Genomic DNA, 25,460 nt, shown 5'->3' on the forward strand with positions numbered 1-25,460 from the left:
TTTAAAGGGTTAAAGATTCAACAAAGTGAAGAGACTTGTGAGTATTCTTTACAAGCAGATGAGACCAGACCATCATAATCCAATCCTTCATATAAGCACATACAAGATTTCTGCTCATTCTGTCAAAGGACAAGAAACAGACAGAAGATATGGCAGAATTTATTATTAAAGAAAAACAAGTTTACAGCTAATACAATACACAGAAAATGGTTAACCGTTGGATAGATACTGATATCATATGAAACTGCATGAATACAATACAGTAGATAAAAATGCTTCTATTGTGGGTTTCTAGAAGTTGAACTGGATTATTATTATTTGGCTCATTCAATCCTTTTAATGCAATCAATTATGGTTTATTTATTACTGTCCACCTGATGCATACTCCCCATTTCATTCATACAGGTCTCAATACTCATTTTTTTTTGTTACATAATAAAATATAAAATAAAATGACCTGATGTGACCTTTAAGATAATCACAGCCTCATTAAATGTTATTATCACAAACAAGAGACCTGTCTCCCCTAAAAAAGACAAAAATGTATCTGTTATGGGTTTCTATGAATTGGATTATTATCATTTGGCATATTTTCATATAAAATATTTTAACTACAATCAAATTTTGTTCAAAAATTTGACTGTTTTTGTACAGTTCTTGATGTATTTAATTCCAGAATCTTTATAATAAGTGAGAAATGGGATAATAGAGTCATATTCTGTTTCATACCGTGAGCCAGATTTGGTTTCAGAGAGAAGAGGCACTGGAGGAAAATGCTATTTTTTACTTTTTTAAAAATGGGAGATTTGAGTGTCTCTCTTGTCTGACTTGTGCTGCCCGTGTTGCTTTTATCCTTCTGTGAAACAACTCGCTGCTGGCACCGACACCGCCTTTGTCCACGGGGTCAGAGAAGTTGTAAAGAGCGTGACCCCGGGGGCTAAGGGATACATGTGAGCCTGATGGGAGTTTTAGCCAGAACACTGGGGTTAGTAGCCCTGCTCTGTTTACACGTCCCATGGGCCCTGTCACGACCAGACCTCAGATTAACACTTAAACACTGAGGATCAACAGCACAACAAGAAACAACTATAAAATATTGATCCCTATCTTAGGAAAAGCCCTCGTCTACGCAGGAAAAAAGTGCCCCCGCTGGCTGGGATCAGATGCTGTCAGATTCTAGTTTCACTCTGATGTCTCTCCTTGTGTCTGTCCCTCCTTTCTCTCACTACCATGTCTCTCTTTTTGCTGTTTTTTCCATCGAGCTACTCTAGGAAAAGATTCAGGAGGTTAGTTAGCATGACTTAAAAACATGAGCTTTTTCAGCATAAAAAATACAATTTGTTACATGTCCATTGTGTGATAACTTATTTCAAAAAGTTGATAAAAAAATTAAAAATGAAGAAAGATGTCTTAACTCAGAAATATATTGATTTTGGATAAGCATTTCTGCCTTCACTTAACAAGGAAAAGTATTAAGGTAATGAAACTTAACATTGTATTACAGTATGTCTGACGGAGGTGAAATAAGTTACTAATACTCAATAAAATTGAGGTGACAATTTGCTAGGACTTTTCTGAGTAGAAAGAAAGTAAAATAAAGGAGTTATAGCAACTTAATCCTTTGATGCACAACATGGGTCTAAAGTGACCCGGCAGAGTTTTTATGTATTCAGGATTCCAGGTTTTCCTCAATTAGTTTGTTTTTGATCAGCACACATCCTAATTTTATGTTTTCCTTTATTATTTTGTCAATAAAATCCCTTTTTGTGTCACGACTCTTCTAATGCACAACATGGGTCAAAAATGACCCATATCCATTTTTAGGCTAAGTAGCTTGCTAAGCTAACTACTTAGCTAACTTCTTGGCTAAGTATTTACCTAAGTAGCTTGCTAAGCTAACTACTTAGCTAACTTTTTGGCTAAGTATTTAGCTAAGTAGCTTACTAAGCTAACTTCTTAGCTAACTTCTTGGCTAAGTTGCTTGCTAAGCTAACTACTTAGCTAACTTCTTGGCTATGTACTTAGCTTAGCAAGCTACTTAGCCAAGTAGTTAGCTATGTAGTGATACAAAAACGTTTTTCTTCATAAAGTATGAGAGGCAAAATGGAAATAATGATCTGTTGTTATCAAAAACAAGATATTTAAAGACTACTTGGAATATTCAATCATAAAATAAGTTGATATCAAAAGATAGAGCACAGAAACACACAGCAGCATTAAATAACATGGGGAATGAATGATGTTGTGCATTAGAAGGGGGTTAATATGTTGCATCAAAGGGTTAAAGGATAGTTAGGAGTTTTTGAGTGTCGTTGTGGTGCTGCTGCCTTTTTTTTGTTATTGTGCAAATTTGTTGAATCTTAAATAACCCACTAACCACTCAGAATAAATAGGAGTTGACCTTAAGTGCACTTAGCTCACAGCTGCAGTAAAATGTCATTGTGAAACTCCCATAACATCTGCTTGGAAATAGTACATGCACATAGAGATTTAACACCACAGTGTTATCAGCTGTTGATACCTAACATATAAAAAAAAAAAAAAAACTTTTTTCTATTCTATTCTTTTCTCTTCTTTTCTTCTTTAACATATAGCACTCCTGTAGCGATGACAGTTAGCTCTTAAAGTTCTGTACTTACTTGATTCCTATGGTCTATGTCTAGTACCATCAGGTTGAATGCACTTATTGTAAGTCACTTTGGACAAAAGCGTCTGCTAAATGACATGTAATGTAATGTAATGTAATATCACTAATACTAAACCTCTGCCTCTCTGTGTGTTTAGTTGCTAGGAACCAGTATGAGCGAATGGGCAGTGATGTCACCATGCAGTGCGGCTCCCTGGACAACGACGCGTCGGTGTCCTGGAAGGTGAACGGGACAGATGTGAAGGCGCAGCACCGTCTGGAGGGTCCCAGGCTGATGCTGAACGAGGTGGACCTGGGACACAACGGACTCTACAGCTGCTTCCAGAACCCGCACGGAGAGAGACGCGACACCATCTACCTCCACATCGGCAGTAAGTAGCCAGACAATGGCCCGCCGAATATCATTTCAAATAAGACTTGATGCATTTTTAATCACCCCGAAGGGAGTGCTGGGTCACTGCAGCAGAATAATGAGAGAGAAACATCTGGTGTTGCAGACCACGATGCAATTACAACTCTAAAAGAAATGCATGAATTAATAATGAGAAATTATATGAATTTGAGCTTGCGTATATGTGGAAAAGCAACGACAAAAACAATGTAGAAAAATATAAAACTTGCAGCTGTGATTAAAGCTTAATAGGGCACTCATTGGAATACTTGCAGATTTCAACCCTGGAGAATATTGGAGGATATTACATACAGCCAGAATGTGTAAAAAAAACAACATACGGACCCGGGGAAGGGGGGTAATATTTTGGGAAAAAAGAGGTTAAAGTGGCAAATCTACGAGAAAAAAATGTGCAGATTTATGAGATTTAAAGTGGTGAATCTGCCAGAAAAAAGTTGCTTTTTTTTTTACACTTTTTTCCCGCAAATCTGCGACTTTTTTCACACAAATTTGCCACTTTAAATCTCTTAAATCTGCAACTTTTTTTCTTGTAGATTTGCCACTTTAATCTAGTAAATTTGCAACTTTTTTCTCGAAATCTTACCTTCTTTTGACCCCTTGTATGACTATTTCTTGCTGATTTTTTTTCCAAATTTTTCATTTTTACATTGGAGGTCAAGGTCAATAAAGTTAATATTATTATATTATTATTATGATACTGATTGTTCAGATGTCATGTTGTCATTGTCTGTGACGTAGCCTGATCTTTGCTGATTAGCTGGAAGAAATCCATGTGGTTCTACGACCAAACAGAGAGACATGGGGACCTCATTTAATATCCACTGAAGTTACCAAATATAGTTCTTCTGTTGTGACTTCAAGCACCTTGGGATGATTGTGTTGTGGCTGTTTGCTGGTTGTTCTCTTTTCCACTTGAAGTTACGTGAAGCCTGAGAGGTTCTTGAATATTATTGTGAGAATCAAACAACTGGCTAAATCTGGTAGCAGTTGTTGAGCTTGCTGCACTGGAAAAAAAAAAAAAAAAATGTTGTTTTTACGGTAAAAAAGACGGCAGCTGTGGTTGCCAGAACTTTACCGTAAAAAATATGGCAGAACTTTTTTATTATATCATAGTAAAAAGTGTTGATTTCACGTTTAAGATTGCCATTTTATTCCATTTTTTTTTGTATAGATGAAGTTTTTCCATAAAAAGAAGAACTGTTCTGCCATATAATTGACAAGAAAATACTTTTTAAATGCTTGTATATGTATGATTAATTAATTTATTATTATTAATTATTAAATACATATCACAGTGTACTTTACAGTGGATTTAAAAGTGACAAAATAATATGTATTTTTTTTTTATTTAGATATTTCACAAATATTTCACATAAATACTTTTATTCACTATTTATTCATATGTTTTTATATATTTCATAATTATTATTATTTATTTATTGCTATTTATTATAATTATTATTTATTTATTGTTGAACACTTTGGTGCTCAATATTAAAGTGACTTTTTTTTTTTTTTTTGGCACATATTTTTTGCACAACGGCTCTTTAGCTTCAAAATGAAGTTCTAATATTTAAAGGGGCTGAATATAAAGCTTGTATTGTAATAAGAGTCCTTACAGCAGGAGCCGCTGCCAGCTGACAAGCTCTAATGATTAGTTGTTAAAATGACATTTGGTCATTTTGCAGTTATGGCTGTGCATTTTAATAATCATACAAAAGCTAAATGAGCGTCGACTTAACGGCATGTCACAGTGGAGTGTGTGAGTCGGCAATGGCCTCCTTTGTGATCCATTATTGTGATGGTGAACGTTTTATACACTGTGCATAATAATAGTGTTGAGATAAGAAAACCTTGACGATAACTGGAATGAAAACACCTTTTGTTAAATATGGTATTCAGCTTTCACCTTTATTAATGCACGGATTAGCCTTTAGACTTTAAACAAAATTAACAAAAGTAGTCAGGGAGTGAAATCCTTTTTGGTCTTTGTTTGAAGCTTTTTTCTCTCAGATATTATTAAATTAACACTTTAAAGCATGGGTCTCAAACTCGCGGCCCGCAGGCCAATTGCGGCCCTTGTGACGATATTTTGTGGCCCCCACCTTGATATGAAAGTTTAATGTGAGTTTTATATGAATGCCACTTTACTTTGTTGTGTGTGGAAACTTTTTTTAGTCATTTTGTGTCTTTTTTTGGTAATTTTGTGTCTTTTTAAAAAAATACTTTTGTGTCTTTTTTTTAATTAATTTTGTGTCTTTTTTTTGGTAATGTGTCTTTTTTTAATTAATTTTGTGTCTTTTTTAGTAATTTTGTGTAGTTTTTGGTCATTTTACGTCTTTTTTTAAGTTATTGTTTTCTGTCATTGTGTGTCTTTTTTGGTCATTTTGTGTCTTTTTAAAAAATAATTTTGTGTCTTTTCAGTCATTTTGTGTCTTTTTTTGTAATTTTGCATCTTTTTTGGTAATTCTGTGTATTTTTTTGGGCATTTTACATCTTTTTTAAGTGATTTAGTGTTTTTTCAGTCATTTTGTGTCTTTTTTTAAAATAATTTTGTGTCTTTTTTTGTAATTTAGTGTTTTTTCAGTCATTTTGTGTCTTTTTTTAAAATAATTTTGTGTCTTTTTTTGTAATTTAGTGTTTTTTCAGTCATTTTGTGTCTTTTTTTAAAATAATTTTGTGTCTTTTTTTGTAATTTTGTGTTTTTTCTGTCATTTTGTGTCTTTTTTAAGTAATTTTGTTTTTTTCTGTCATTTTGTGTCTTTTTTTAGTAATTTTGTGTCTTTTTTTGGTCATTTTGATACTGCCTCCAGTGGCCCCCAAGTAATTTGAGTTTGAGACCCTTGCTTTAAACCATTTTTTTAACATGAACCTGAATGCAACATCACTGTACATTACGAAAATCCGTTGTTGTTTTTACCAAGTAAGTATTCACAGACAAGACATTTTTTTGACGTTTTTGTACTTTACCAAGGATCATAAACATGTAAAAAATTACAATATAAATCTTATATAAAACATAAAAATATGTACAAAAACTGCTATGCAGGAATGTGCAAAATTATATTCTAGCTATGAAAAAAAAATGTCGAGGCTTACACTATCATGAATTAATCCTTCCAATACAACATGTTCTTAAAAGGATATATTAAAGTAAGCAGTTCTCGCTTAATCTAAGGCAAAAAACCAGCCTTTTTTTCAATTTTATTCATATAACATGCATTAATACCTCCGATTTATTATGACAACTCCCTCCTCTAATCTGCTCCTGAGCCTCCTCCTCTCTGCTGCAGTTTGCCTGTTTGAATACACCTGTCACTGCACTAATGCTCCGTCTATGATGCCTGTCTATTCTTAAATGACAGGTTTGAGAAAAACATTTTCTAGTCAACAGTGAATTCATGTTCTCTCACTGTCGCTGGGAGAGAGAGAAAAAAAAAAAAAGCAGAAATGCACTTCTGCTTTATCTCTGCCGGCCAGCATTGCCTCACACTTTCTATCTCCTTCTATTCGAGTGTGTTGCTAATATAAGAAATAGGCAACATTTTAAATTGAATTTCCACAGGAATCATGCTGCAGCTGCTAGCTGGCTAGCAGGTGAAATTAGATACATCTTTGGCATCAGTCATGGCAGGCCACTTCAAAAACGCTGCCAGAATTGACACTTTTTGATACACTGCAGCAGAAACCCCTTTAATCCATCACTCCCATGGCTTTGAAAAATATGAGCCCACACTAGATTTCTTATTTTTTGACACTTTTGTACTATAAAATCCACCTCGGGTTGAAATCAGAGGAAGTGAAAGAAAGACGTGCTGGTAATGTCGCCTCACCTGAGCCCAGTCAAAATGTTACAACAGTAAATGACTTTAATCCCATTTCAGAAAATGCAATGCAAGAAATAAAATGAAGCCGTGTAAGGGAGGCTGAACAGGAAAGCCACACCTGTATTATTATTATTATTATTTTACCCACTTGTCAACAGAAGCGATAGAAAGCCAAGCACACCACCCATCAAGATTGTATCCGTGGCCCAAGTTAAACACAACATTTCCATGCAAATGTTTGATGAATGAGAGTGTATGGGAGTGTGACAGTTTGGTTAATCATATCGCCAATGATGAATTACTGAATGCTGAAATAATACTGAATTAATGAGAGTTTTATGTTATGGTAGATTATGTCAGCAGGGTGAATGATGCAATGCATAAACAGATCAGTGTGTGTGTGTGTGTGTGTGTGTGTGTGTGTGTGTGTGTGTGTGTGAGATTGAGTGATATTAACCCCTGTCTGTATGCAGCCTGGTGTATGTACTGTTTGCATGCTCTCAGGGCTCAACACTCTTTTAAAGAGTCACTCACACTTTTAAAAGAGTCATCTGCTTTTAGTTGCTGAAATTTAAAATATAGCTGCAATTTTTAATCATTTTGAGTAATTAAGCAGTAAGGCGACCTAGTGGATCTAGAAATAAGCATGTTGAATGCTTAAAATAACAATTAACTAATAAAAAACTTCTAAAGCTAAAGTTTTTTTTTTTGCTCGGGCAGTTCATCGCTGCTTGCAGCTTTAATCTTGTTTTCAGAGTTAATTTCTTATTTTAAGTGTTCAACATGCTTATTTCTAGATTTAACAATCTTAATTCAAGAAATCTTGTCAAGTGAAATTATCTGTCCATGCAGCAAGATCATTTCCCTCAGATTTAGTGTTTTTATCTTGTTTTTAGACAAACCTTTTTTGCAGTGCGCAAAATACAATATGCATGTATGCACATTAAAACATAAAATCATAAAATCAACACTCTACGTCATGGGTCTCAAACTTGCGGCCCGCAGGACAATTGTGGCCCTCATGACGATATTTTGTGGCCCCCACCTTGATATGAAAGTTCAATATAGTAATATGAGTTTTATATGAATGTCTCTTTACCGTGTTGTGTGTGGAAGGTCCCTTTATTGCTTCAGCTGGAGCTTTGTTTCACTTGTTTCTATGACGATGTTAACAAAAAGAAAAGCAGCTGCTACTGGAGCGTTTATTATCTGCCGTGTTGTTGTTACCGCAAGAAGTGGAAATGTTGTGTAATGTAATTTAGTGTCTTTTTTTTGGTCATTTTGTGTCCTTTTTTTAAGTCATTTTGATACTGCCTCCAGTGGCCCCCAGGTAATTTGAGTTTGAGACCCCTGCTCTACGTAGTGTTAAAAGCCAACGAGTAGACGTGGGTTTTAAGAAGAGAATTAAAATGAGACAGTGATGATTCCTGTCTAATGTGCAGCAGCAATTTGTTCCAAAGTTACAATAAGCCAATGTTTTGAATAAATTATGAATTTATTTGGTGCATGTTTTGCTGTTTGCTGTCCCTATTTTTGACACGAGCCGTGGTTCAACGCTGGTAATTTCCTGCATCCTGATGACACTTCAGTGATCCCAGTTAGAGCGTGTGTGTGTGTGTGTGTGTGTAACTATTCATCGGGGCTCAACAACTACAACTGTGTGAGAACAACACCGTGGTGGTCCACTCTGGCAGGAAGCTAATTGTCTTGATATCAGTTGGTGATTTTATGACGTGTCCAAGGCACACACTGGGGCAACATCCACTGTAATCCTGATTCAAACTACAGGAACATGAAGAGTTCTTACCTGGTTTACTGCCTGATCATATTTCCTTTGTTTTTTGTTTTTTTCTTCTTATCTTTATCTGGTCCTTCCTTTTTCCATTCTTCTTATTTTAATTGCCCTATCTTTAAAAAAAACTGCCTATGGACAAGTGTTGCGAATTAACACTTGTGCTAAAACACTCCCAATGTAATTGTCCATATCAAATAAACACTAAATAAATAAATAAATAAACATCTCACATTTCTTCTCTTTTTATCTCTCATCACTCCCTCGCTGCTTCCCGCTATTTGTGTACTTTTCTCTTTTCTCTCTAATTTATCTGCTTCTTCGTTTACTGTCACCTACAAAACTTTTAAAGTGTTGCGTAGATCCAGTGATAACGACATCACGACAGGCTACACTTGTTGTGATTAGCATCATGATGATAGTTTGATTTTATGCAGTGTTTATTACGTACACTGGGGGCTTGTTATGTTTTACACGGATAGAAGTGTTATCAGGAGAACGCCACGGAGCCATCTGTCTCTGCCTTTTTCATTTTTCTCCTTCACCCTTTGTCTTTACCTAGAATTTAGTGATTATCCATCATCTTTCTTCTTCTTTCTCCTTTTGCCTCTATTACTCATGGAAAAAAATACTGTTCCCTTCTTTTGCTTGTTCATTTTAATGCCTGGTACAACTAAAGGTACATTTGCTTGGACAAATATAATGATAACAACAAAAAATAGCTCATAAGAGTTTAATTTAAGAGCTGATATCTAGACATTTTCCATGGTTTTCTTGATAAAATTATTTTTTTTCCCATGACTGTATACAACATGGGTGTCAAACTTGCGGCCCGCGGGCGAATTGCGGCCCTTGTGACAATATTTTGTGGCCCCCACCTTGATATGAAAGTTTAATGTGAGTTTTATATGAATGGCACTTTCACTTGTTTTCTGATCATTTTGTGTCTTTTTTTTCCGTAATTTTGTGTCTTTTTGGTCATTTTGTGTCTTTTTTTGGTCATTTTGATACTCCAGCGGCCCCCAGGTAATTTGAGTTTGAGACCCCTGGTATACAAGTACAGACCTATGTGGCTCAGATATTTTTATGCCTCACATTAACAGCACATTTATGGACTCTAAAATCATTATGTCATGTCATTATGTCATGTAAATTTATATAAAACAACATGATGTTTTCAAAACACACACATACAGGTTCATCTGAAAAAATTTGAATATCATGAAAAGTGTAATATTTTTTGTCAATCATTTCAGAAAGTGAAACTCATACATTTAATAGATTCTTTACGCGTAGAGTGAAATATTTGAAGCCTGTTTTTCTTGTAATTTTGATGATTCTGGCTTAGAGATAATGAAAAAACAAGAATGGAGCCTTTTCTTATTCCAACTCTGTGCCCTGAACCTCTGTTTTTTGCACTATGTAACAGAAACAAGGGTGGTCTAATAACTATTTCAATGACTGTATATATCATTATTTTTTAGTGATTTTATTCCTTTCTTTCCCGCCTCTATCATCTTTGTGTCCCACCCTCTCTCTATCCCCCCCCCCCCCTCCTCTGGCTGTGTTTTGGCTTCTAGTTTGTGGCTTGGGCTGTGTGTTTACACTGGTTTGCATTAAGAGCAGAGGACGTCATCCTCTGACCCCGAACCCCCCGTCTGTCTGTGTGTGTGTGTGTGTGTGTGTGTGTGTGTGTGTGTGTGTGTGTGTGTGTGTGTGTGTGTGTGTGTGTGTGTGTGTGCTCGCTCCACCTTCACACCAGCTTCACGGAGCTTTTGTGATCTTTTTCCAGGAGTGTGTCAACATCATGTCAGCACGAGGAGACCGCAGTTATGTGCGTGTTGACGTGTGTTTTTATGTGAAAGTTTTTAGTTTGATGTCTGTTTCTCTTTGCATTATTTCATGTGTAGATGGAGGCTGTTTATACTCCGTCTGTCACTTTGGATACGTATAAAGCTACAATTGATTACAGAAATATGCATAAATATCAAATCGTGTGTGTGTGTGTGTGTGTGTGTGTGTGTGTGTGTTTGGGTGATTCTCATGAAGCCAGTCTAAGTTCTGTCTGTGAAGATTATCAGGACATACTTTATTAAACTAAATATATTTCACTTTTATATGAATGAACAATATAACCAAAATGAGGCACAATTCATTGTTTAGTGCTAAAATAATATTTTCAACATATTTTTGATTCACAATTTCATTACTGTAATGCGTCCAGATATAAAATGTCATGGTTTCCTCACACTTAAATAGAATAAATACTTAATAAGCTTTATAAAAATAAATATAAATTTGTTTGAAATTTATGATTTCACAGAATATAATCAAATATAATGGTTTTTGACAATGTATAAAGAACAAAATCTGAATGAAAATTCATGAGAAAAAATGGTTAAATGTTACGGTAATGATAGAATTGTTTGCATTAAAAATGTGTATATTTAAAAAAAATACATGTTGGTGATACCAGCTACCCTTGAGCATATTTAAGTGCTAGTCAAGGGGAAAAAAAAAACTTTCGTTGTTTTTATTAAATTTAAAAATGTGTTACGGTAATGAATTTTGCTCACAGTGTCTCTAAAAATGTCAGGAAATACCTTTAAAATTCTGTAAAAAGATTATAAATTCATATTAAACAGTGACTTTAGACTGTATAGGTTATAAAGGGTCAAAGAAAATATGTATTCAATGCTCTTGTATTATTGCTATGAGCTCCACCATGTTCAATTTTTTTTTTGACCCTTTATAACATATCACAACAAGTCATTGTTTAATATTAATTTATAATCTATTTAAAACATTTTTAAGGTATTTTCTGATATTTTTAGAGACACTGTAAGCAAAAAACATTACCTAACACATTCTTAAAATAAAATAAAAACAACAATTTTTTTTTTTTCTTTGGCAAGCACTTAAGTATGCTCAAGGGTAGCTGGTATCACCAAAATGTATTTTATTAAAATATACACATATTTTAATGCAAACAATTATATAATTACCGTAACATTTAACCAATTTTTTCACATCAATTTTCCCTCAGATTTTGTTAAAAACCATTATATTTGATTATATTCTGTTAAATTATACATTTTTAAACAAATGCATATTTATTTTTCATAAAGTTTATTTAATATTTATTGTATGTAAGTGTGAGGAATCCATGACATTATCTTTATCTGGATGCATTACGGTAACGAATTTGTGAATCAAAAATATAGAAAATATTATTTTAACACAAAACAATGACTATTGCCTCATTATGGCTATACTGTTCATTCATATAAAAGTGAAATATATTAAATTTAATAAAGTATGTCCTTATAATCTTCACAGAGAGAACACAGACACACACCAGCGCCACAGAACTGGATGACATCTTTGGACACTATCTGCTAAAAGACAAGTGATGTTCAATGATAGAGGGAGATAGGAAATAACACACTGTTAGGCAACAATTGAAAGAGCATGGACGATAAAAGTTTATTATAATTTGATAAGTAAAGGGTCGTAAAACTGGAAAGCTTTAAAAGGGAATACAACATCCCGTTCCCTTTGCTGCCACAATGGGAAAGTTATTGCTTTCATGCTCTTTTCTGGCTTCGTCCACTCTTCTTCTATCTGTTGCTGTCTTCAACGGCCGTCAGCTAAACAATTTATAGCATCACAACATGAGCCGCGCCCAGCCGCTTCCTCAGCCTCCCAGCTAACACAACATCAGCTGCAGCGGGTCGTATATCCAGCGACCTGTCACACAGTCAGTCTGCAAGACACACGATCCGCCAATAAACAGAAAGTCAGAGAGACGACCTGAAGCTGCTGCTTCCACTGGTACACGTCGGTTCAGACAGAGTTCACTAAAGTCGTTTGTTTTAAACCGTCATCACAGATTACGTTAGATGGACACATGTAGCTATGAGATACGGCTGGGCGATATATATCGATATGAAAAATGTATCGATATATAATTAAATGTGATGTGGAATTAGACCATATCACATACATCGATATGGTTTAACCCTCTAGAGAGAAAAAATCTCGGAATGGAGCCACACATTTTTTTTTTGAGACATAAAATGAAGATAGAACAGCCTTAATTTAAACCTAATTAGCCTACCAACATTACTTATAGGTCACAATGAGGAGTTATTAATATGGTTTTGTCAAAATGCAAAATTCAGTGAGGACAAAAGTGCAAATAAGAGGCTGGACTCCTGAGAAATATCTCAGGAAAGCTAGCCTGGTGAGAGAAACTCAAAACTTGACTTGAATTTGGGGAAAAAGTAGAGGTTACAGAGAAAACACAACAAAAAACATTAAAAACAGCTGCAGTGAAAGGCAGTTATTGGTTATCATAGTTTAGTTATTGGTTATCATGGTTTAAACTGGCCCAGAATTATAATTGTGTTGAGTTTGAGTGAATGTGGTAAGATGTTCCAGGTAGATGCAGCAGTTTTTCCAAATTCACTATTTATTATTTACACTATTTTATTTCATAGGCTATTTTTATTTGAGATATTTTTTTATTTAAATGTGCACTTTATGGAGCTTTGATTTGGGAAAAAAAGGTTCTCCTGTTATACAGTATTTATGTTCACTTAAATAAACAGTTTCTATAAAACTACTTGTGACATGTCATATTTGACTTTGACTGAACATTTGCTCTCACTTTGAGATAAAAATGTCAAGATATATATCGTATATCGATATTCAGCCTAAATATATCAGGATATGACTTTCGGTCCATATCGCCCAGCCCTAGTTTCAATTTATGGCCCCCGACCATCACTCTGATCAGTAGCTTAACTGTGCTGTAAATTGATAAATCCATGGTGCTCTCCAAGGTGCTGAACCAGCAGACAGAATTGTAAACTTAACTTTCTGTTTACCATTTGTAAATGATGGTTGTGTTTTCACAGAGCAGAGAGGAGAGGACAGGAGAGAAGGCAGGTAGAGGTCGTAAAAATAATTCAAAATTTAAAGCGTGTGAGGACCCTTTTTTTTTTTTTTAATATTCATGACACTCATAGGCACTTAGAAAAGTGTTCTATAAATATATCTAATTTTACAAAATTACCAAAAAAGACCCAAAATGACCAAAAAAGACACAAAATTACCAAAAAAAAAAGACACAAAATGACAAAAAAAACCCACAAAATGACAAAAAAAGACACAAAATGACAAAAAAAAGACACAAAATGACAAAAAAAGACATTAAGTGACCAAAAAGACTAAAACACATTAACACATGAACACTTTAACACAGTGGAGACAGAGCTGACTTCCAAAATGATTTGGCGACCCCCAGAAATCATCTTGCGACCCCAACTGGGGTCCCGACCCCAAGGTTGAGAATAGCTGACGTAGAGGTACAGGACATAATTGCAACTTTTTCCGAGTCCCGCCTTTTCAGTTCCGTCTTGGATCTTTAATGTTTTTAACCTTTAGACGCGGCAAAAAGTTCTTTGTCCGCGAGTGGCTGAACCAGAACAAACCCCATCCATCCCCAGGTTAAATATTAACAAGCCTTAGCTGGTGTGAACTTGGTGCAGGGCTGTAAATCACCATGGCGATGCATAACTACCCCGTCCCCGATCACTTCCTGTCTTCTGAGCCCATTAGCCAGTCACTCAGACACAAGAGAAGAAGAATATTGTTTTTTTTTTCTCCCCAAATTCTTGACAGATAATTCCCGGGACAAAGAGTGCTCTCTAGACGGAGCACTTCCATCGCTGCAGCGACAGGACCTTCCAACATCTATAATGAAGGAAAACATTTATATTGTGAGCGAGAGTGGCGTCTGCTTAGTAATGACTTTAAACCATACATCATCACACTAGAAAGGGGGTTCTTTCTTCCTCTTTCTCTGGGTTTGGCATTGACTCGTTCCTGTAAACAAATCCGGTCGGAGCAGCTCCGATCACAGCGGGGCCATTATATAAACCTCGCTGCGGTGGAGACTTTCTTTTCTTAACGCTGCAAATGATAACAAAAGTCCTAACCGACAGTGTTGTGGGCGTGGGTCGGGTTATGAGGCCAAGACCATTTGGCTTTTGTTGAGGTGTGTTTGCATGCATGTGGTTAGAGCTGAAAACCCTCAGAAGAAAAGGGAAAACTCACTTAGAAGGTTGCAAATGCAGCAAAGTTTACTTTTTTTTTTTTCAATGTCTTTCTCGCTCAATGTCACAAGAAATAAGAAAGGCCGAGTGTCTGAATAACACTCCTACAGAATATGGTATACATCCCAAGCATATTGGATTTTCAACAAGAGAGAACAGGCATTTCAATTCAATTTGATTCAATTCAGGGTTTATTATCATATGCACAGTACAATAAAAAAAATCTTATTTTCTGTCTGTCAGAGACTTTGCCATACTGTTTGGTGGTATAAACTGGTCTATCAAGTATTAGTATTAAGTATTAGAATGTTAAAAAAAAAAACTGTTTTTTTAGTGCCAAGAACATTTTTTTTTTACATTTTTTACATTTTCCTTTCACTGTGACCTTGTATTTCACTGTAATATACAATAGCAGCTGTAATATATATATATTTATAAGTCCTGTACCTCTATGCAATCAGCACAATCATGGTCAGAGGTGGAAAACAACTCAAAAATGACTTTTGTGGAGAATATTTATACAGTTATAATCACATAAATCATAAAAAAGTGGATTTTTTAATAAGAAATAAGAAATAAGAAAGGCCGAGTGTCTGAATAACACTCCCATAGAATATGGTATACATCCCAAGCATATTGGATTTTCAACAAGAGAGAACAGACATTTCAATTCAATTTGATTCAATTCAGGGTTTATTGTCATATGCACAGTAGAAACACGTTTTACTTGCAAAATAAAAAAAAATCTTATATAGACTTTCCCATACTGTTTGGTGGTATAAACTGGTCTATCAAGTATTAGTATTAAGTATTAGAATGTTTTTTTAGTGCCAAGAACATTTTTTTTTACATTTTTTACATTTTCCTTTCACTGTGACCTTGTATTTCACTGTAATATACAATAGCAGCTATAATATATATATATATATATATATATATTTATAAGTCCTGTACCTCTATGCAATCAGCACAATCATGGCCAAAGGTGGAAACAACTCAAAAATGACTTTTGTGGAGAATAGTTATACAGTTATAATCACATAAATCATAAAAAAGTGGATTTTTTTTTATAAGAAATAAGAAATAAGAAAGGAAGAGTGTCTGAATAACACTCCCATAGAATATGGTATACATCCCAAGCATATTGGATTTTCAACAAAAGAGAACAGACATTTCAATTCAATTTGATTCAATTCAGGGTTTATTATCATATGCACAGTAGAAACACGTTTTACTTGCACAATAATAAAAATCTTATTTGCTGTCTGTCAGAGACTTTCCCATACTGTTTGGTGGTATAAACTGGTCTATCAAGTATTACTATTAAGTATTAGAATGTTTTTTTAGTGCCAAGAACATTTTTTTTTATTTTTTTACATTTTCCTTTTACTGTGACCTTGTATTTCACTGTAATATACAATAGCAGCTATATATATATATTTATAAGTCCTGTACCTCTATGCAATCAGCACAATCATGGCCAAAGGTGAAAACAACTCAAAAATGACTTTTGTGGAGAATAGTTATACAGTTATAATCACATAAATCATAAAAAAGTGGAATTTTTCTGATTTATTATTTTTGAAAAATGTTAATAAAATTAGATTTATGCATAGAACACTTTTCGTGCCGGCAGATTGGAGATCATAAAACCAAATTTGACAGTTTTAGAATTTTATTTTATTTTATATTTTTGAGGTCTATGGTTTATTTTGTTATGGGGAAAATAGGATTTACAGAAAAAAAATGTTTAGATAATATATTATTCATTAAAAAATTTACTGGCACTAGTATAAAAAAGAATTCAAATGGCAGCATTCTAGGGCTGGGCAATATATTGATAAATAAATAAATAAATATAAAGATATATCGATATATGTTTAAATGTGATATGCAATTGGACCATATTGCATATCAATATAGTGCGAATTTGCACTGTGATCCTTGCTCCGGCTTTTATTTAAGTTTTTTTTTTTTTAATTTAAATGTGCACTTTATGGAGCTTTGATTTTTTTTTAAAAGTACTCCTGTTGTTATATAGTATTTATGTTCACTTAAATAAACAGTTTCAATCAAACTACATGTGACATTTCATATTTGGATTTGACTTTGACTGAACATCTCTCACTTTGAGATAAAAATATCAGGATATATACCGTATATCGATATCCAGCCTAAATATATCAGGATATGACTTTCGGTCCATATCGCCCAGCCCTACAGTATCCTCTCTTCATCAACTGAAAGATACAAGAAACACATTAGTGTTGCATTCAAGGACACTGCAGCGACATACTGTATGTTCCCTCTCCGAAGCCTCATACACCCTTAATTAATAACTAATACATGTTCCCTCAGTTCTATTGGAACCAAGGATAAAATGTAATCAAAAGTTAAGTGGCCACAGGAATAAAGTCCACAGTTAGATCATCCGTTCCTGCTCAGTTGGTTAAATCAAATGTTTACCCCGAACACAGCCTATAAAGCAGTACAAACACACACACACACACACACACACACACACACACACACACGCACGTACACACACACTGATTGTCTTCAGCCTCACTGAAGATGAGTTGAAGGAGTGAAGTGAGTTCTCTTGTTAGACTGATGTGCATCTCTTACCCCCCGGCAACTTATTTCCACTCACACACACATAAACACAAACACACACACACACACACACAAACACACAAACACACATATACACATATACACATACATACACACAAACACACACATAAACACACATAAACACACACACATATACACGCACACACACACACACACGCACTCACACACACACACACACACACACATACACACACACACACACATAAACACACATAAACACACATAAACACACACACATACACATACACACTATCACACACACACACACACGCACACACATGCACACACACACTCACACACACACACACACACACATAAACACACATAAACACACACAAACACACACACACACACACACATATAAACATATACACACACACTCACACACACACACACACACACACACACACACACACCAAGTGGTATCTATTTCCTTTCTGTGGGCAGCTTGTTTTTGTGTGTATCCCGCCCCTCCACACACACACACACACACACACACACACTCAGGGGAGCCGTGCTACATCGCTGGGTAATGGAATTGTCTTGTCTCCTTGCAGACAGATCGCTATGGACGAGGGGGAACACGTAGAGCTCATTGTCCTCTGGGACTTCCTGTTTAAACCAGGAAGTATTTGCCCCCCAACATGTAAGGGCACCGCTGGAACTACTCAGCTTCCATTTTAATTACTCTCCTCGCATGCCCCAGTTCTCATTCGATCATAATAAATAGCAAATACCTGCACGGAGGATTTACACGGCTTTAGAATTTAATTCAACAGTTTGTCAACCTGGGCCGGTCTCCCAGGTCCTGTTCCTGTCAGCAGGAGAGAGAGAGGCAGCCCAGTGAAATGAGTATTTTAAAGACTTAAAAACTCCAAAGCATGGTCGCGAGCTGTGACAAATACAAACAGGGAACAGTTTTATTCTGGAATAGGCTGAGTCATCAAAGTAAATCTTGAAGACAGCCTGGTAGAACGCTTTGGTGATGTGTATTTATAACAAATTGACAGCACAAGCTGCATGCAGTGGAGCACCAGGGTGAAGAAAATACATGTATCAACTTAATTTATCATCTTTATTCAAGTTTTCTCCATTTATGGGCAACTTAGAGGGCACTTCATCATGTTTTCTCTCCTATAAGGGCATCTCAGAGGGCATTTCATAACATATATTTCCACTGGAAGGTCACTTTATCCTGTTTACAACATTTACGGACAAATCTAGGGGGCACTTTAGGTCATTTTCTCCATTGGAAGGGCACCCTAGAGGGAAATTTATTATGTTTTCTCTTCTCGAATGGCACCCTAGAGGGCAGTTTATCATGTTTTCTCCATTTACGGACACCCTAGAGGACAGTTTATCATGTTTTCTCCATTTACGGACACCCTAGAGGACAGTTTATAATGTTTTCTCTTCCTGAATGGCACTCTAGAGGGCAGTTTATCATGTTTTCTCCATTTACGGACACCCTAGAGGGCAGTTTATCATGTTTTCTCTTCTCGAATGGCACCCTAGAGGACAGTTTATCATGTTTTCTCTTCTTGGATGACACCCTAGAGGACAGTTTATCATGTTTTCTCCATTTACGGACACCCTAGAGGACAGTTTATCATGTTTTCTCCATTTACGGACACCCTAGAGGACAGTTTATAATGTTTTCTCTTCCTGAATGGCACTCTAGAGGGCAGTTTATCATGTTTTCTCCATTTACGGACACCCTAGAGGGCAGTTTATCATGTTTTCTCCATTTACGGACACCCTAGAGGGCAGTTTATCATGTTTTCTCTTCTCGAATGGCACCCTAGAGGACAGTTTATCATGTTTTCTCTTCTTGGATGACACTCTAGAGGACAGTTTATCATGTTTTCTCCATTTATGGACACCCTAGTGGGCACCTCATCATGTTTTCTCCATTTATGGACACACTAGAGGTCACTTTATCATGTTTTCTCTATTTATGGACACACTAGAGGTCACTTTATCATGTTTTCTCTATTTATGGACACACTAGAGGTCACTTTATCATGTTTTCTCTATTTATAGGCATCCTAGAGGGCACCTCATCATGTTTTCTCTACTAGAAAGGAATCTTAGAGGGCACTTCATCACATTTATTTCCACTGAAAGGACACTTTATCATGTTTACAACATTTTTGGGCACTCTATTGGGCCAATTTATCATGTTTTTTTCTTCTCGAATGGCACCCTAGAGGACAGTTTATCGTGTTTTCTCTATTCACAAACCTTCTTTAGGTCACCTCATCACATTTTCTTCATTGGAAGGACGCCCTAGAGGTCACTTTATCATGTTTTCACCATTTACAGGCACCCTGGGAGGCATTTTGTCCAATTTTTTCTTCTAGAATGTCACCTTAGAGGACAGTTTGTATTGTGTTTTTCCATTAACGGGCACCCTGAGAGGTACATCACCATGTTTTCCAGACTAGAAACGCATCTCACAGGGCACTTCATCACATTTCATTCCACTGGAAGGGCACTTTATCATGTTTTCTTCGCTGAAAGGGCATCCTAGAGGGCACTTTATCATATTTTATCTACCAGGTGGGCATCCAAAAGGGCACGTTTGTGGCTTTTTTTTATTTTCAAAAATTGTGGCACCAAGGGAGGAAACGCATCCACTGTCCTTGAACCAGACTAGGACTTAATTCTGCTCCAGAGGAGTTGTACAGTAGCTGACTCCTTCAGAGAAAATAGCAGTCATTAATAAGGCATAAACTGATCTGTTTGCCTGATGAGAATTTGAAGCATTAATCGAGCCACAATATGTTTACTGTCCAGTTACAGCTTGGAACAGGAAGAGAAATGTCAAATAATAAACCTCAATGATTATACATTTATATCCACTATTGTACTACACATCTGAATATTCATCCTCAGCATCATTGTCACTGTATTTCTCCCCCCTTTCTCTCTCTCTCTTCCTCCTCTTTTTGTTCCGCTCCATATCGCCCAATTCCTCCATTCTCCATTTTTTGCTCTATTTGCAGGACAACAGCAACTCCCATCACTTTATTGTAGCAGACAACCATAACAAATGGGAAAATGGGCCCGCTTTAAGAAGTCAATGGGAAGCCATGAGGGAAACTCAAACATATTAAAAAAAAAAAAAGAATCATTGTGTGCTTTGGCCTCTTTGTATCCGTTGGGTATCAGGAGTAATCTGGCAAGACAGATTGTTTTCCCTTTTCCCCCTTCTGTCAGTGCTGCTGTATCAAAGAGAGATGGTGTGGCAAAAATCTTTAGCAAGGTTAAGGCTTCAGAAAAATACTACTATATGCATTAGTATGTGAGATTAGCCTCCAGAGAACCTGCATCCTCATATGTGGACATTGCATTTTAGGTTTGCTGGACCTTTATACTTTATTCTGCTTAACTATGACATGTTGTCCTCAGTAGTACACACTCTAGAAAATACATCAATGAGTGAAAAAATCAGATGGCAGCATCTTGGTGAAGTCAATCAACAGCTTATCCCCAGAAAAAATAGGACCAGGTACAAAACCTGATCAGATTTTATGGTTAAAACTTGTTTATTTGTGCTTAATAATGTTTGTAGTTTGAGATTCTGTACAGATTTGACTATTTTTAGCAATAGCAACAAGCTACGACTGCTAATCAGGAAGTTCTCATTTGACAACGAATAGATTTTGCGATCGTTCTTTCAAAGAGAGGCTTTAAATGTATGGAAATAAACAGATTAATTGTGTTCCACAGTAAAATAACCAACCTGGTCTCACAGAAATCCGTGAAATAGCCACGGATTTCGCTTAACTCAAAATCCGTGGAATAGCCACGGAATCACTCAAATTTCCGTGAAACTGACACAGATTTCGCTACAATGCAAGTTAATGACAGTCATATCCCGTGGCTATTCCAACATACAAAGTGATTATTTACATTCACTGAGTGAATATTTAGAAAATAAAACATATATTTCTCGCTAGAAATGTGATCAAAATCCATTTTTATGCAGAAACTAAGTCAAAATATTGATTTTTTCACTAAAAATGAGAGAACTGTCCGCCATGTTTTTTTTGTTCTGACCGCCGGGACCTTGAAAGTCACGTTACTTGGAACAAACCAATAGGAACAAATATCCATGGAATAGCCACGGGATATGACTGTCATTAACTTGCATTGTAGCGAAATCCGTGTCAGTTTCACGGAAATTTGAGTTATTCCGTGGCTATTCCACGGATTTTGAGTTACGCGAATCCGTGGCTATTTCACAAATTCCTTTGAGACCAGGTTCCAATTAATTGTGTTCTACAGTAAAATAACGCTTAGTTTTTAATAATGCTTATTTTTTGTACTTATCATGTCCTACTAATCCTAAATATCTAGGAGAAACTAACAATACTTACCAAACTAAAGCTTAGAGCTCATGTTTCCTGTTGATTCAGTGTAAAGGAGCACCTGTATGTATATACACATTAAGATCCAAAAAGCTTTGAAGCTCAGCCAAGGTAGACTTTTCTCAAGATGTGAGTCTTTTGGCCTTTTTTCTTTTACATAATTTTTCATTTTATCCCTCCACAACTCTGTTCATCCATCACTTTCACCCACCTCTCTCACCCATGTATCATCTTTTCCCCCCATGACTGCTGCTACTTTTTTCCCCTCCTCGTATCTTAAAATTCTGGCCCGATCCCTTGGTTTCTATCTCATTCCATTTATTTTTTTCTCCTCCACTAATCCTCTTATACCGCCCTCTGGTCCATCCCATATCACCCATTACTTTCTCCTCTTCTGGTCGACTTTCTCTCTATACTTTGGTGTCTATAAGCTTCTATTGAAAGTCTCACGCTGCAGCGTCACACTCTAGTGTGCTCCTGGTGTCCCCGCTGGATATCATGTATGTTAGTATGTATTATTATGTGGCTGTAATCTCCATCTGCAGTCATGGACAACCCACTGAATGCTGATCAACTGGTGTTATCTTATGGCTGCATTGCATTCTGGTTACTACTGAGAGAGTTTGAGCCTCTTTGTTTTAACTCTATGGAGTCTTTTTGGGCTATTTTGTCCATTTTTGAATCCTTTTCATCCTGCCTGTATACACCACTTAAACATGTTTAAATGCCATGTTGGTATATTTTTTTCAGCACAACCTCACCTATATGACCTGATAATATTTTATTTTTTATTCTGACTTACTGGATCAACATTTTGAACCAAAAAGAAACAAAGAAAAACCAATAAATGTGATCTTGTGATTGTGTGTGATCCTGTCATCCAACTCTGGTTTTTATGCTAGTGGGGAATTGTTACGTTAAACACACAAGACACAAATAAAATAGTCATTTTGTGTCTTTTTCTAGCCATTTTTTGTCTTTTGTGGTGTCTTTTTTAGTCATTTTGGGTCTTTTTTTTTTCATTTTGGGTCTTTTTTTGGTAATTTTGTGTCTTTTTTTGGGTCATTCTGTGTCTTTGTAAGTCATTTTGTGTCCTTTTTTGGCCATTTTGTGTCTTTTGTTGTGTCTTTTTTGGTCATTTTGGGTCTTTTTTTAAAAAAATTCTGTCTTTTTTGGGTCTTTTTGGGTCTCTTTTAGTCCTTTAGTCCAACATAAAATGTGATTTTGAATCTTTTTTTAAACTTTCAAAACACTATCATGCTCAATAAAGAATTTTAAATGTTGCAAATGTGAACAAAGGTGTCAAATCTAACATATAAGAGGGTTCCATCCAGTTCTATCATTTTATACTAAATCTATTTGAGCTTGTCTCCAGTTTTACTTGGTATATCATCATCAAACTGAAACTGGCCTCATGGAGTTTACAGCCAGAACTTTAGAGGTAAATTTACAGTAGGGCTCCACGCTGCTTTGTTTTCTAGTCTGGATGTCATGAAGAAGTCTGGATTTGGTGTTTTTGGAGACTCCAGGCAGGTTAGAGAAAGAAAAGAAAGTGGCAAATGCAAAACAACATCATGCTTTGGTTCACAACAGGGGCCCAAGTTGGCGAGGTGTAGTGAAAGTCTCCCCGGGAAGAAACTGAAGTGGAGGGAGACTAAGTTAGATAAAGCACAGCTAGAGACAGAGGGGCTTAGTTTAAGCAACCGGAGCCTAACACAGGAAATAGTGCAGGTAGAAAGCAGGATTCAGGATCTTTGTGAGGATTTAGCAAAAAATGAAATTGTGCATGTGGTGATGAGAAAAAGTAAAATAGGTGCTTGACTTCCTCTGCTAGGAAGAAATGAACCATTGTATTTTCAAAACATGGCCTTGCAAAAGTACTGGCTTTCTCATACTGTATAAACCATGAATGGTGGTCTCACCCATTGGTTTTTAAACCTGTTAACCCTCTGGAGTTTGTCGGTTCTGGACTCCTTTTCATTCTGCCTGTATAAACCACTTAAAAATATTTACCATGACGTGTTGCTATCATTGTTGTCAGCACAACCTTACCTATTTGACCTGGTAATTATTTTTTCACTTTTGACTTACTGGATAAACATTTTGAACACAAAAAACGAAAACACACATAAAACACAAAAAACAGTAAACACAAAAGATTGCATTAAAAAAATGCTGAATGCACATGGCAAAATTTGAAAAAACTCTGCAAAAAAAGTAAAATCATGTTGCTACACTTGGTCGAGGTGTTTTTTACCTTTGCTGAAAAAGGGTTAATGCATTAAATTGCACATGGAAACTTCTGGAAAAGCCAAAACTTTAGAAAGCTGACAGCAGGGCTCCATGCTGCTTCGTTTTTACGTCACGACGTCATTAAGAAGTCGTGCTCCGGTGCTTTTGTCGACTCCAGAGGGTTAAAGGGTAAAAATTTTAAGATGGAAACACAACACACTGTGGTAGCGAACTGTCAATCATAAGTTATATATGTTATATTTGCAACCTTTGTTCACATTTGCAACATTTAAAATTATTTATTGAGCATGATAGTGTTTTGAAAGTAAAAAAAGATTAAAAATCACATTTTATGTTTGACTAAAAGACTAAAAAAAGACACAAAATGACTACAAAAAGACACAAAATGACACAAAATGACTAAAAGAAGACACAAAATTACAAAAAAAACACAAAATGACCAAAAAAGACAAAAAGGATATGACAAAATGACAAAAAAAGACACAAAATGACTGAAAAAAAGACTAAAAAAAGACACAAAATGACCAAAGACAGACACAAAATGACTAAAAAAAGAAACAAAAGACCAAAAAAGACACAAAGAAGTCACAAAATGACTCACAAAGACACGAAAAAACATGAAAAGGATTCAAAAATGGACAAAATAGCCCAAAACTTCCTTAGAGTTAAATCCAAATAGTAAAACTTGATCATCAATGCAGATTCAGTCGACATACAGGGCTTAAGTTAAGTCAAACTGGAGGCTTCTGGGAAAGGCACACATCCGTGTCAAAAACACGAGGCTCCTGGTTTTGTTTTTCGTGGCTTTAAAGCCAATTGGAGCAAACTTTAGCTGCTGAACTTGAGCAGCTGGAGCATCACTTGTAGTCTTCTAGATGCTGCCCCTTGCTCCAATTAAATTTGCAATGCTCCAGCTCCGTTCCACTCAAACGCTCTGCATGAAACAAAACCGTGGAAGCATATCTGGTAATTGGCAGTGTAAAACCTCTGTGCTGTTGCTGTCCTAAACCTCCTTTGCTTCCTCTTCACTAATCCCACACCTTCTACTGTCCTCCATCACTCACTACTGACCCATCCTTTAACCCTCACCGCTCCTCTCCATGGCCACAATAGAGCCCCATACTGCTCTCTTCTCTCCCTTTTCTTCATGTGATATATGTGCATCCTGCTCAATTTTTCATAGGTGACTGGTTATTGCAATAACAGGTTTGAAAATGGCCCTGGGGTCAATACATTGTGTTGGCTATCTTTGAATTGAGAAGTGCATTTTGATCACACCCTTGATAAAAAAAAAGAGTATGTGTAAATTGAAGTGAGCCATGGTCTATTGTGTTTTCTCCCTCTCTCTTTTTTTGTGATACATTTTTTATTGGTTTTTCCACTTAGTTTAAAAC

At 35.9% G+C, this 25,460-nt stretch overlaps 1 protein-coding gene across 1 annotated transcript in view; it reads left to right on the top strand.

Moving 5' to 3' along the window:
* Positions 1-25,460, top strand: part of cntfr (ciliary neurotrophic factor receptor) — a 421,815-nt gene that overhangs the window by 248,974 nt on the left and 147,381 nt on the right. Inside the window, exon 4 of the mRNA XM_059357864.1 lies at positions 2,785-3,018. Within this exon, the coding sequence (XP_059213847.1) occupies positions 2,785-3,018 (234 nt within the window). The remainder of the gene's footprint in view (positions 1-2,784; positions 3,019-25,460) is intronic.

Source organism: Centropristis striata, chromosome 19, assembly GCF_030273125.1.
Source record: "Centropristis striata isolate RG_2023a ecotype Rhode Island chromosome 19, C.striata_1.0, whole genome shotgun sequence".
NCBI classification, from domain to species: domain Eukaryota; kingdom Metazoa; phylum Chordata; class Actinopteri; order Perciformes; family Serranidae; genus Centropristis; species Centropristis striata.